Below are 13605 nucleotides of genomic sequence, written 5' to 3' on the forward strand. Positions count from 1 at the left end.
AAAGTTGGCTAACTAGCATCATAGCTAGACGGGGATGGACATTTCGAATACTTTCAACTGTTATTCATTTTCGATCATACATTGTAGCCCATGTGCAGGTGCGTCATCGACCCGACTGATTTTTTTGAGAAACAAACATTAGCAGCACGGCAAGCAGCATTAGCAGTGTCCCGGTACATTGTAAAAAAAAATTAAAAAATCGCAATGTCATTTTTTTCCAATATGGTGCAGTCCTACATTCTACTGTAGCCTTTAAAATGTCCATTTTACAAAATTGTGTGGCTGCACTTTAACCTGTGTCTTGATCTGTGTCAACACTGGATAATAATAATAAAAAGTTTTATGGTATTCATTCTTCTNCGCAATGTCATTTTTTTCCAATATGGTGCAGCCCTACATTCTACTGTAGCCTTTAAAATGTCCATTTTACAAAATTGTGTGGCTGCACTTTAACCTGTGTCTTGATCTGTGTCAACACTGGATAATAATAATAAAAAGTTTTATGGTATTCATTCTTCTATTATGTATTTATTCCTTAATATTTTACACAGAGTTTTAGGAGTTGAGACATACAACAATTCATATCCCATCCATTTTTATTTTACGCACTGATATCGGATCGGTACTTGGTATTGGCAGATACCTAAGGTTCAGGGATCGAAATCGTATCGGGAAGGAAAAAGTGGTATCGGTTCATCTCTAGTGACGATCGTGTCTGTCACCATGACAACAAAGTTAAACCGTAGTGAGAATGTAATATTTTTACATGCTAACTTTTTCATGTTAACAAGACAAACAGGCTAAAAAGCTAACATGCTAAACATCACATGATGGTTTTAACCGCCCTCATCAAGATTAACATGTAGTTTAAATTTTAAAAACCAAACAATGAGTCAGTTATAAACTTTAACATTTTAATACTTCATTTACTTTAAAATTTGAACTTTAAAATTATGTTTTTATATTCATATGTTCACTCGTATTCCATTTGTTATTTATTAACCCACAGAGAATACATCCTGTATGACCAGACAGAAAACCTCTGAATTAACATTTGCACATTAGCGTGCTCACATGCTAAATCTTACATTCACACAGGGCTAACATTAGCGTGATGACACATCCTGCGGTGTGATCATTACGGCCTCAGGGGGGCGCTGCTGTGGCTGTAGCCTTTATTTTTTCACTGTCTTCCTCTGAACACTCTCACTTCTGTTTGGCTTATCTGCTTGAACAAAATCTTCACTTCCTGCCACAAACAGCGCCAGACAACACAGGAGGCAGCGTCCAGTTCAGCCAATCACAGGCGTCCAATGGAGAACAATGAGTCCATGCAGCAGCGGTGTGACAGTCAGCTGCTCGGAGAGACGGAGGACAAAGGAAACTGTGTGTGGAGAGAAACTAAATGTTTCCTCTGATGTTCTCTGAGTTATCACCAGTTACAATAACGTGCTCCAAGAATGAGTCCTTACACCTGGACATGAGTTAGCATGTTAGCATGTTAGCACTTCCTGTTCCCTCAGCCTGAAGTTGGTGTGTTTTTGGTTGATGTGTGAAATAATGTCTGTAGTTAACACGAGCTGAAGAGACGTTGATAAATACCTCACTGTCAGTTACAGCTTTATGTGTCTCTGACAAGATGAGACTACAGGATGTCATCACGCCCAACACGACTTTACAGTCTCACTGTGGTGGTGACGGTAAGTCATGTGACCGTGGTGACGGTAAGTCATGTGACCGTGGTGATGGTAAGTCATGTGACCGTGGTGATGGTAAGTCAGTGACCATGGTGACGGTAAGTCAGTGACCGTGGTGATGGTAAGTCAGTGACCGTGGTGATGGTAAGTCAGTGACCGTGGTGACCGTGGTGACGGTAAGTCAGTGACCGTGGTGATGGTAAGTCATGTGACCGTGGTGACGGTAAGTCATGTGACCGTGGTGACGGTAAGTCATGTGACCGTGGTGACGGTAAGTCAGTGACCGTGGTGATGGTAAGTCAGTGACCGTGGTGACGGTAAGTCATGTGACCGTGGTGTAGTGTACAGCCTAACGTTAGCTTTGTACTTCAATAATCATAAAGTTTATTAGTGAAGATTATCTCTCTGAACAGAACCTGTAGCATCAGAAACATTTGTTTATTTTCTGTAATAATCCAAAATCCAATGGAACAATCTGATTGGCTGTTTGATGAGGGAACCAGGGCGACGCTGACCTCAGGGTTGGCCTACAGAACTCTCTACAGGATGACGGACAGAGGCGGCGAGCCCTGAGCACCTCATGCTTGTGTCATTGAGGATGTTGTGTGTCACTGTGAGTTGTCAGAGTTCTTACCGTTGGTCTCTTCCACTCCACCCCTCTGGTTTTAGCGGTGAACGGAGCGAGTTCCTTGAAGCCCAGTGAGGCCGCTTCTGCTGGGAACATTGGGTCCTCAAACAGGGATCTGTTCTCCAGACAGTCCTGCTTCAGGGCCTGGAAGTCCTGGTTCAGGTAGTGTACGGCCTGCTGGACCGAGCCATGACCTAACGCCTTCTGCCGGTCCTTCTGGATCCGCACTGAGACACCTCCAAACATCCTGAACACATCAGAAAAACTGTTCAAGCTCAGAAATAAGGGTTCCAGAAGGGTTCTTACTGAAGGGCAGAGGTTCTCCCCAGAACCTTTCTTTTTTAAAGACAAGGACCAAGGGTTCCAACAAGAACCCTGTTCATCCAAAGAACCCTTTTTGAAGCAAGAGTTCTTCAAGGATTGATGAAAGCATGTTAAAAGATCTTCACCCTCAAATACTCAGATGTTTACCCATGTTCATGTTGTTTATTGTTTTTGTTGGTGTGTACATGTGTTTGGAACCCGCCTCATCAATTCATTTTTCTTGTGTTCTGTTATTGTTTATATCTTAACCATCACGTCATGCCCTATAATGCCATAAAGGGTTCCTGGTTCTTGGCAGCTTGAATTTTGGTTCCAATTTGGAACTGAATTCCAGTTTCCAACTCGACTGCACCATCGAAGTTGTGAAAGCTGTAGCAGATTTCACAAAATCTCCTCCCTCTGATTGTGAACCCTGAGTGTTGTGGGTTCTTCTGGACCCCATCAGCCCCAAAACCTTTAGGAGCCTTGTAAGGCTCAAGGCTGGTGGACGTGGTTCCCCATGCCCCACGCTACCCTTAGAAGGTGGAAAGGTTCCGGACAAAACGCCCAGAGAGGGACCTGGGTGAAACCATTAGACCAGAGAAAGGTTCTCTATAGAATCTCTGATATACCCCTTTTCCACCGACATGGAACCGGTTCCGCTCTGGTTCCTGCACCTAATTTTGAGCATTTTGACCAAAAATAAACTGGTTCAGAACCTGAAAAGTTGGTTCTCAGCTGAAACTGAGGTGTGAACCGTGATGACATCAGTGGGCGTGTCTTATTCTACAGGTTGGAAAGAGACGATGAAGAAGGAAAAATAATGAAGTCAGGTCATGGAAGGCTGTGCAGTGTTCTCATTAGTTGACGCTTTGTTCAGGGGGTCAAAACAAACCTCTGCACTTACAGAACAAACATTCACACATTGTGCATCCTGCAGTGCCCTCCGTTAATGACACGTCCTGGATCAAAATGGTTCTGCTCTGGTGGAAACACAGACTGGTTAACTAGATGGCACAATGGTTCCATAACGGAACCAGTTCAAATATCAGAGCTAGTGTCGTGGAAAAGGGGTGATGGGGGTTCTGGGAGGAACCTTTCACAGATGGTTCTGGGTCGAACCCTCTGAAAGGTCCCAGGTGGAGTCTTTATAAAGTGTCCTACCAGGAACCAAAAAGGGTTCTCCTACATGCCAGGGGTTCTCCTTAGTGGTTCTAGTTAGCACCTTTATTTTAAAGAGTGCTGGATGGTGGTTCAACATTCATGTTCCCCTCAGGATGAACCGTAATAACCATCATCAGGTCAACATGTTAATGTGTCCAATACTTCACGACCAAGTACCTGCAGAACTGACGACGTTCAACCTCAGCTCTGATCATCAGCTCACTGTGTCGGCATGCTAACATGCTAACACAGTGAGCATTAGCATGCTAATACAGCGAGCGTTAGCATGCCAACACAGTGAGTGTCAGCATGCTAATACAGTGAGCGTTAGCATGCTAATACAGTGAGCATTAGCATGCTAATACAGTGAGCGTTAGCATGCCAACACAGTGAATTGATGGTAATATAAACTCTGTGTTACTGTGATATTTTCTGAGACGGTTATCATACCGTGAAAATCTCACACTGTTGTAACCCTACACAGTGAACACTGTACCTGCCAAGCATCAGCATGTTAGCATTATCACTGTGACCATGTTAGCATGTTGATGTTAGCATTTAGCTCAAAGCGCTACTGTGTAGAAGCTCACGGACTCTGGTTGGTCAGTTTCCATCAGACCAGAGAGAAATTAATAAACATGCAGGTGTTTGTACCTGATCTCCGTCCAATGGGCTCGTTGGAAGCTGACAGGGAACAGAAGTGTGGTTAGTTCATGGTGAACAGTCAGAGTTACAACAACACATCACTGAACCCACTCACAGCCCGACCAACAAGCTAACATCAGTCTTTCTCCGCTCAGACAGGACTTCACTGGACCGCCCTCACACACCAAACACTGAGCTCGAACTGACACAAGATTCATCCGTTGTGATGGTTTAATGATCGTTTCCCTCCATCTTGTCTGGGGTCACTTTCTCCAGACAGTCAGACCTTCTGTTTTCTACCAACTGAGTCTGGTTTTGGAACGTTGGTCGAAAAATCGAGAAATCTGAAAAGTCTCTGATGAAAACCTGACACAGAGTCTTTGAATCAAAACCAACAACCACCAGCCCTGTTCTTTTCTCCTTAACGTAACCATGTGTGTGTGTTGGCCAAACATAACCACATGTGTGTGTTGTTAAATGGAGGCGTCCTGACAATAATTGCCTCACCGCTCCAGGAAGTTTGCAGGTAAATGACGCTGATAGATAAATAGCTGATTGATGAATGAGGAATGCGCAGCTCAGTGGATACTGAGGATGATGATTATCTGCAGTCTGAGTTGTGTCCTATCATCACTGTGCGCTCCGATCAATGAGGCGGCCTGAGAGCAACTGACTCAGCACTCTGAAAGCTCTCTGTGTTTTCTGGAGCTCCACCAAAAATACCACCCCGGTGCCAGACCGGGATCAGACCGGGAGCTAGACTCCGGCTGGTTTGATGCAGTTTGTCAGAAGCTAAAGTACAGTGTTATCTCTGAGGGCTCCTCCGTCCTGTGGCCCCGGTGATGTCAAGGGACCCTGAGTCATAATCTGGGTTTCAGATCTGAACTGTTTCACTTTATAGTTTTTGCTCATCTGTTTTAAACTTGTCTTTCATGTCTAATCCATGTGATTTAGGCTGCGTTCACTCCTCACCTGTTTGGTTTGGTTAAAATTAAGTCAGGTCTGTTCGTTGGGTCGATGTGAAAGCTGTCAATCAAACCCAGGTGTAGACCAAACAACTGAACTGTAACCACTCGAGAGGGTGGGTCTGGGTCCGTTTCCAAAACCAGTGGTGAAATTTGAATTTGACTACTGACAGAGAGCGCTGCAGCAGTGAAACAGGCTGTGATGTAACCAATCTGTCCGTCCATTAAAGCCCCGCCCACTTCACAAAAAACTCAATATCATCTGGCCCCTTAATGTGACGGGAACGGTTACAATCAGCAGTCACACCCGGGTTCAATGACTTTGCAGTAGTCACAGGTATTTACTGGCTCTGATCAGCCGTGATGGAAACAAACACCTGGGAGGACGCACTCATTTTAGCCCCTTCACCGGCGAGATGCAGAAACACGCCGCCACAAAACACCGTCTGTCTCCGCCCAGTCAGCTCAGCATCGATCCAGATGAGTCTGCAGTTTGAGAGACTGAATAAGTCAGAGATATAAAGGAAGTAGCCACTGGAACATGTTCACTGGCCTCTGTGCTGCTTTCTGTTGTTTACGTACCTGTTTTCAGGCCCATTTGTGACGTTAAACGTGACACAGCAGGAAAAGAAAACATGAGAGCAAACCCATCGGCTGCAGAGCCGTGAACACAGCTCTGGGTTTCCCCACGTAGGGCTCGATCACGATAATCCTGATATAATTTTTGATTCTGACTCTGAGTTGCTGTTGTTGTTCACAATGTAAAGAAATGAGAGAGATCATTTTTCTTTAGTTTTTAACTCAAGATTTGAAGCAAACTGTGAAACTACATCACTGATTTTATTGTAATTCTATTTTCTAAGATTAATAATGATTTTTTGTTTTGTTTTTACTAATCTGTCAGATCATCAAGAATATTGTTATCTGAAAATACCCTGACATATCCTGATATTATTTTAGGGCCATGTCACTCAGCCCTGTCCTCCTGTTTAAAAGTCTCATTTGGGTGGAACAGCTGTTTAACAGTGTTCGTTTTTGTCACTGACAGGATCAGACAAACATGATGGAGAGGATCCCGACAGAGACCGACCTTGGTGTTAAAGAGGAAGCTCCTTTAGTTTAACCAGAAATCACCGTCACCAAACCCAGCAGTCTCCGTACGAATAAGATAAGATAAGATAAGGGATAAGACACACCTGTATTGATCCCACAACTGAGAAATTCCAGTGTTGCAGCAGTCAAGGGGAAAGAGTCAGATTAAAGATTTCAAAATAAAAAAAAACTTAAAATCTAGGCATGCAAAAAAATATGAAAATACAAGAAACGGCAATATATAATAATAATAATAATAATAATAATGAGCAGTGAATAAAAGAGAGCATATTTAGTGCAAAGTGATTGTAGGTGCCAAACAACAACAAGGGGGACAGTAATGTTTATAAATGAAGCGTCATTGTAAAGTCTTGGTTGGATGAATGCGTTTGTCGGCTCCAGACACTCCAACATTATTTATTATTATTATTATTTTAGTATCACAGCGTGTTTTGCTGCTGGAGGCTGCAGCGCACCCTCAGTACTGGACTGATTCCAGACCTTCAGACACAAAACACGAGAAAACAGGGTCCAGGTTGAAAAACACACAAGTCCCCCTTTAACTTGTGAGACCAGCGGGGCCCTCAGGAGGTTAGCGGGGCCCCAAAGAGTCCGATGAGTGTGTCAGTACAATTGACACCGACGTCGCTGGTTTGAACTTTAATCTGACTGAAATGCAAAACTGCCAGTGTGAACCTGTTGTTGTCTTTGTTTGTTTTGTCTCGCTTTCTATCACCTCCTTCGGCCTGTCGTCACCTGTTCTCATCTTATTACACGATACATCAGTAACAGGACGGTTTCTTCTTCGGAGGCTCAGACGTGTTGTGTTGTGAGTCATTTCCTGGATGTAAACAGCTGATTCAGGCGTCTGTTAGAAAACTAAAGTTTAGGATAATCAATTAATATTAATCTCTTGATTATGGAGATCTGTAATCCATCTCCACTGTGATCATATAACAAGCACCAAATTCTGTTTTTCTCAGGAAACTTCTTCTGTTGAAGTGACGGACCGTGACGTCAGCAAACAAAACATTCATCATAACATTTATTCTCTTATTTATCTCTTTAAATGTTTGTTTACAACATTTCTTCTGATGTTTGTAAACAATCTTTCTGCCATGAAAACAAATCCTGACGACGTTTTTCTGATTTTATAAACTGTGGGTCCAAATCTGAAATTTATCATTCACATATTTGTTTATTTTAATATTTTAACGCAATGCGTGTGTGTGCGTGTGTGTGACGCTGCACGAGGACTTCTCTGATTGGTTCAGAAACAGGATGACGTAAACAGTTTCTGCTGAATCAACCTGAAATCACTGAAAACAAACAAAAAGCAAACAAACAAACAAACAAAAAGACGTCAGTGAAAACAGCTGATCAATGAACACGCGCTTCTTTTGTCCTGCAGACGTTTCACACACTCAGAGATCAGACCAGTTCACACAACAACACACACCAGTCTAACCAGTAGGCTACACACACTCACCGGCGTGTCGGTCGGTCCTCCTGCGTCACAGTGAGAGCAGCTCCTGGGTGCTGCTGTGGTCGGTGGGACTGAGTCTGGAGCTGAGCTCTGCAGGACCGTGTTCGGCTGGACCGTGTTCGGCTGGACCGTGTTCGGTTGGACCGTGTGCAGGACGCTGAGGAGGATGCTCTGCTGCAGTACCGAGCCCCGCCCGGTGGGAGGGGCGGGGCTTCAGGCCTCATCATCACCAGCACAACAGGGCGAGTTAAAGGAAGCGAACCAGCAGCAGTGTTTGTTTCATCCCAACAAAATATCACGAAACTGCAAATAAATAAATGTATTTACACTCTGACCATCCAAATATTCTCTGACTGTCATTTTAATACACACATGACGTCGTCACTCTTCAGGCTTCTTCAGGTGCCTTTGTCTCCTGTGGTGAGTGAAACAGCGCCCCCGTGCTTTACAACGGCACGCTGTGGTCAGAGACGGTACTGCACTGATTTTATTAACTGGTCAACATCAGCTGACGCCAGCTCGAAACATTAATAATCATATCAATAAAAGAGAAAACAAAAAAGTGCTGATAAATGGGCAGGTTGACTGATTATAACATGAAGTCCAGGACATGGTTAGCATAGCTTAGCATAAAGACTGGAGCCCAGGAAAATGGCTTCTCAGTGTCGCCACAAAACAGACACAAAAAACATCATTTAGGCTCCAGCCAGGGATGGGCAGTATTTCTATTACTTGTATTTGAAATACGTATTTCAGTTACATTTGAGTATTTTGTAATTAGTATTTGATAAGGCCGATAAAAAGCAAATGTAATTTGTAACAAAATGCTCTTGAGTGGAGTAATTTTGTATTTAAAATACTCAATACTTTCTCCACGGATCAAAAAAACAAAAATAATAGGCTACACATTCTTATAATATTAACTGTAACAATATTTTTTACTTTTTTTTTTAATCTATATGTTTTTTTAAACTTGGGCCCTTCAGTGACCTCGTGGTCTGTTTTACTGGACTGTGCATTAACATAGGAAACTGTATGTTGTTGTGGTTGATGCTTGGGATGAGTCTGCTACAAATGAATTGCCTTACGTGGGATCAATAAAGTTGTCTGAATCTAAATCTGAATCAATAAATAATATTTTAGGGTCGCCTACATGTCCCTAGCTTTGTTTTCTCTTTTTCATTTGAAAGAGTTGAACACAGGCTCCAAGTTAGACAGCAAACAAGTGAACTAGCTTCAGTAGCTACAGTATCTTGCTGCTGTTCAGCTCGACCGTTGGTGACAGTTCACAGCACAGCTAGACTAGACTTGCCAGGCATGCTGCTCACGTGGATGGACCCACACTACCAGTAGACTACCTTGCTGCTCACGTCTTCCAAGTTCAACAGATTGTCTGTCAAGGTAAATATTTTATCTGAGTGTGACAGATGTCAACTGGCTTGATGTATGATTTATGTCTGGGTCTGGCTACATAGCCTATTGTATAAATACATGGTGATGATAGTTATAATATAAAGCTAGCACTGCTTATACTAACTGTCTAGGTTAGTGCATTACTCATGGTCTCTAGCTGCAGTATGCATATTTTGAGCATTTTTTGAGTTATTCACAAAAAGCTTTGTGGACCGACCGACCGACAGAGTGACTATAGAGCTGCGGGTCGCTGCTAAAAAGAAAAAGAAAAAGAGTATTTTCTGTATTTGAAAATACAAAATACATGTATTTTATTTTGATACATTTATTTGAGGGGTATTTTGTATTCTGTATCAAAATACATTTTGATGTATTTTTGCCCATCTCTGGGTACATGTATGTGTAAATAGAAGCTAACTAACTCAACTTAGAAACTAATTATCTGAACCTAGACAGGGTATAGGCCTATACAGGAATCTTGAAGTTAATTTCAATACCTTTTCAAGACCTTCTAAATATTTTTTAATACCTCACCGCCACTTCGATCTGTAACCGTTTACATCAGTGACACCTTTAACAGTTTTAGTTTGCGCTAAAGACTATACACCACTATCATACAACAGAATTCATTGCTTGAAGTATGGTGCTAGCCCGAATCGTATGATGTATCCAGATGTATCCGCACACAGCGTTGCTGTGCCGCCCAGAGCCACCCTGATGTCGGCAGAAGATGAGGAGGCAGAGGTGGCTGTCCTCGTAGCCCAGGTCGTAGCTGTAGCTTCAGGTGCGGCTGCTGGTGGCGGTGTAACGTTAACGTTGGCACTAGGTTGTGGTGATGCAACGCTAGGATTGGCACAGAAACTAGCAATGGAGAGCTGCTGCTCTCGGCGACTAACAGCGGCCTTGTGGCTAGCACCATGCACGTGGGACTTTACAGAGTTAATTCCCATCAATGCAACGTTGATCTTCTTCTTGCATACTGCACAATATGCCACCCTGATGTTAACCACAGCTGGCTGCAGCCATGTTTTAAAGTCCGGCATATCCAGCCAGGACTCTGCGAATTTGCACTTTCCCATAAGTTCACCATTCCAGCCTTCTCTTTCGTTTTGCTCTGAGGGCGTCATGTGACATAGGGTGTGTTTGTAATATGCCCTGAGAGCGCCAGAGCGTAGTCGGGGTGGTCTCTGGTCTTTCGAAAAGTCGTTTGTGCCTCTGAATTTCCACCCAGGTGCGCTCTGGCGCTCTCAGAGAAAATTTACAAACGCACCTATAGTAACCTAGTTTTTTTTATGTTACCGGTTCATCTTTGTTTTTTAACAAAACAAAAAAAATTCACGCACTTTTACAATGTTTTTTAGGACTCAAACTCTTTGGACAGTTAATCCAGAAAAATACCTTCAAAATTTAAGACCTCATAAAGTCTAATAAGACTTTTTAATACTTTTTAAGGGTCTTAATTTCCCCAAAATTGATTTTTCAACTTTTAATACTTTTCAAGACCCCACTGATACCCTGCTGGAGGCTAACTAATCCATAGGTGTATTGTCTGAGGTTACAGTGAGCTATCGCTAGGAAAAGGAACAAGAAAATTTGGCACAACACAAGCCGAACACAGCATGGCAGCGAAAGCCAACCCAATTGGGCAACTCTGCATAGTTTCGGTTTCAGCAAAGTTGCCAGATTGGGTCAGCTCTCGCCGCCTCGCCGACACTCGGCCCATGCTGCACCAAACCTCCTTGCTGTTTCCTTTATAGGCAGCACTCCCTGACCTAAAACAGCAGAGCTATGGATTGAATAATGCCGGAGTATCCCTTTAAGTTCACTCATTGCCTTCTACAGCCATCTAGTGGACAAACATGGGAACAGCATATAATTTTACATTAATTGGTTAATGCTAAGTTATGGCATGACCTTATTATATAGAATTGCAAACAATGCATACAGTGGTTTGTTTCAAATGAAATCTCCAGGTAATTAACTGCTCATGTATAGTTACATGCCGTGATCGTTCCTGGCCTTAAATGACGTTCTTTAGCAGAGGAAATAAACGGCAGTTTACGTTGGGTTTTCTTACTTGAACTTATCTGTAGGCCTAAGGCCTACGTTTTTCTCCTGGGGCTCACAGATGCTAAACATTTACCCTGTTTTCTGACAAAGTCTCAAAAGGCCACATAAAACATGATAAATCAATAGGGTTCCCACGGGTCCTTGAAATCCTTGAAAGTCTGTGAGTTTGAAAAAAATAATTTCAAGGTGCTGGAAAGTTTTTGAAAATATGCATAAATGTACTCAGGTCATTGAAAGTCCTTGAATTTATCTATTTCTGTATGAAATTGCATGAAAATAGGATTTCGACGATTTTCTCCCTTGAAATCTTTTCGTTTCTCACAACAGGACACATTACTGGATCTTTTAGGCAGATGATCAATACTACCATCAGATTGATGAAATTGAACTTGATCTGTGCCGTAAAACCAATATTGAGCGTCTATGGACGTATGTGGGGCTGAGGCCTATAGATATGAATTTGTACACTAATTTCTTCTGTTTGCCACATGTGCATATTAACTCTTTTGAGATTAAAAAAAAATGTGCTGCTGTGTCCACGTATGTTCATGACCACGCACACACAAGCAGATATTACGTCACGAGGTAAAATCTCACTCCGGCCCTCGGACCAAAGTTGGCAACCCTGGTTCAACGTTCCTGGTCCTTAGCAGTGTGTGCTACATGTAATAACAGTCCAATTATGTGGCTGTTAGTAGAAAGCTAAGCTAACAGTTTCCCACTGCTTGCAGTCTTAATGCTAAACTAGGCTAACAGTAGGGCTGTCAAAAAAACATTCAAAGTTCGAAATATATTCGAATATATATTTTTTCCAACCTAAATTTGATAATTCGAATATCATTAATAATTAATTAATACTATTAATAATGCTGTATGTCCCGGTGAATCATGTCCTGCTTTTAAATGTAGCTAGCTACCTCGACCCTCGCTTTCACAAACTAGTGCATCTGTGTGATGACGAGAAGCAGATTGTCTACAGTAACATTCGCGCTCGCGCACAAACCGGACCAGAGAGGGACGCAGAGACGGAGGGAGAGGCGTCGACGGAGGAGCCCGCTGCACCAACACCACCCACTGCGCTGTCCACGATGTGTGACCTGTTCTGGGAGACATACAGGGAGAGTGTTGCACCTGCTGCCTCCCTGCCTACCCTTTTTGAAGAAGAGATGAAACGTTACCAGAATGAGACACCACTACGAGCCGACCAGGATCCACTCTTGTGGTGGAAAACTACAGGCGCACTGAAGTATCCAAACATTGCTCAGATAGCGAGGCAGAAGTTGGTCATACCTGGCACTTCAGTGAGGTCAGAACGGGTGTTTTCATCCGCTGGGAACATTGTCAACAAAAAACGTTCAGCCCTCGACCCAGATCAAGTGGATCGGCTCATTTTCCTTGCCAATAACCTCCAGTAATAGCCTGCTTTCGTTTCCGAATGGACATCTATTTGCTGTTTCAAGTACGCCAAAATAGGCTGGCTAAGTTTATTACTTAACCCACACAAGTTCAGATAAAACTTTTTTTTTTTGTTAGGGTTGCGCCAGCAATAAACAGCTTATCTTTTGTGGGGGTTTTTTGTAAAATAAATAAATAAATAAAATAAAAAATACATAATAATAATAACGATAATAATAATAATAATAATAATAAAAATCACTAGTTAAATAAAAAGAAGAAGAAATTACATTATGAAGGAAGGATTAATGAGATTAAAAATGATAGTAAAAAACTTTGGAATACATTGAATAATTTGATGGGTAGGAGTACCAAACCAACCCCATCTTTTCTGGAGACGGAAGGAAATTTTCTCACCAAACCAGTGGAGATTGCAAACCATTTAAATAATCATTTTAGAAAGAAAATAGATAATTTAAGGCATAATATGAGCAAAATAGATAATGAACAATATTAATTATTAATAAAAGACACAATTATGAGAGATAAAAACTGTAGTTTTAAATTTGATAAAGTTAAGTACTAGTAAAGTAAAAAATATATTAAAGAATTGTAAAGACAAACCACCAGGTGTTGACGGCCTTGATGGTAAACTTCTTAAACTGGTGGCACATTTAATTGCCCCAGTTGTCTGTCACATCATCAACCAAAGTCTGAATGAAAGTGTATGCCCTAAAGAATGGAAGA

General features: G+C 42.2%; 1 protein-coding gene across 2 annotated transcripts in view; it reads right to left on the reverse strand.

The window, feature by feature from the left end:
• capn1b (calpain 1, (mu/I) large subunit b) overlaps window positions 1–8389 on the reverse strand; it is a 31311-nt gene extending 22922 nt beyond the window's left edge. Inside the window, exons 1-3 of one of the 2 annotated variants that reach the window (XM_050043460.1) lie at window positions 7984–8389; window positions 4447–4476; window positions 2332–2572 (exon numbers count right to left, since the gene is read on the reverse strand). In XM_050043460.1, the coding sequence (XP_049899417.1) occupies window positions 2332–2572; window positions 4447–4476; window positions 7984–8207 (495 nt within the window). In that variant the 5' untranslated portion in view covers window positions 8208–8389. The remainder of the gene's footprint in view (window positions 1–2331; window positions 2573–4446; window positions 4477–7983) is intronic. The other variant, XM_050043461.1, reaches the window with a different exon arrangement.
• Between the last annotated feature and the right edge of the window lie 5216 nt (window positions 8390–13605).

Source organism: Epinephelus moara, chromosome 5 (assembly GCF_006386435.1).
Source record: "Epinephelus moara isolate mb chromosome 5, YSFRI_EMoa_1.0, whole genome shotgun sequence".
NCBI lineage: Eukaryota > Metazoa > Chordata > Actinopteri > Perciformes > Serranidae > Epinephelus > Epinephelus moara.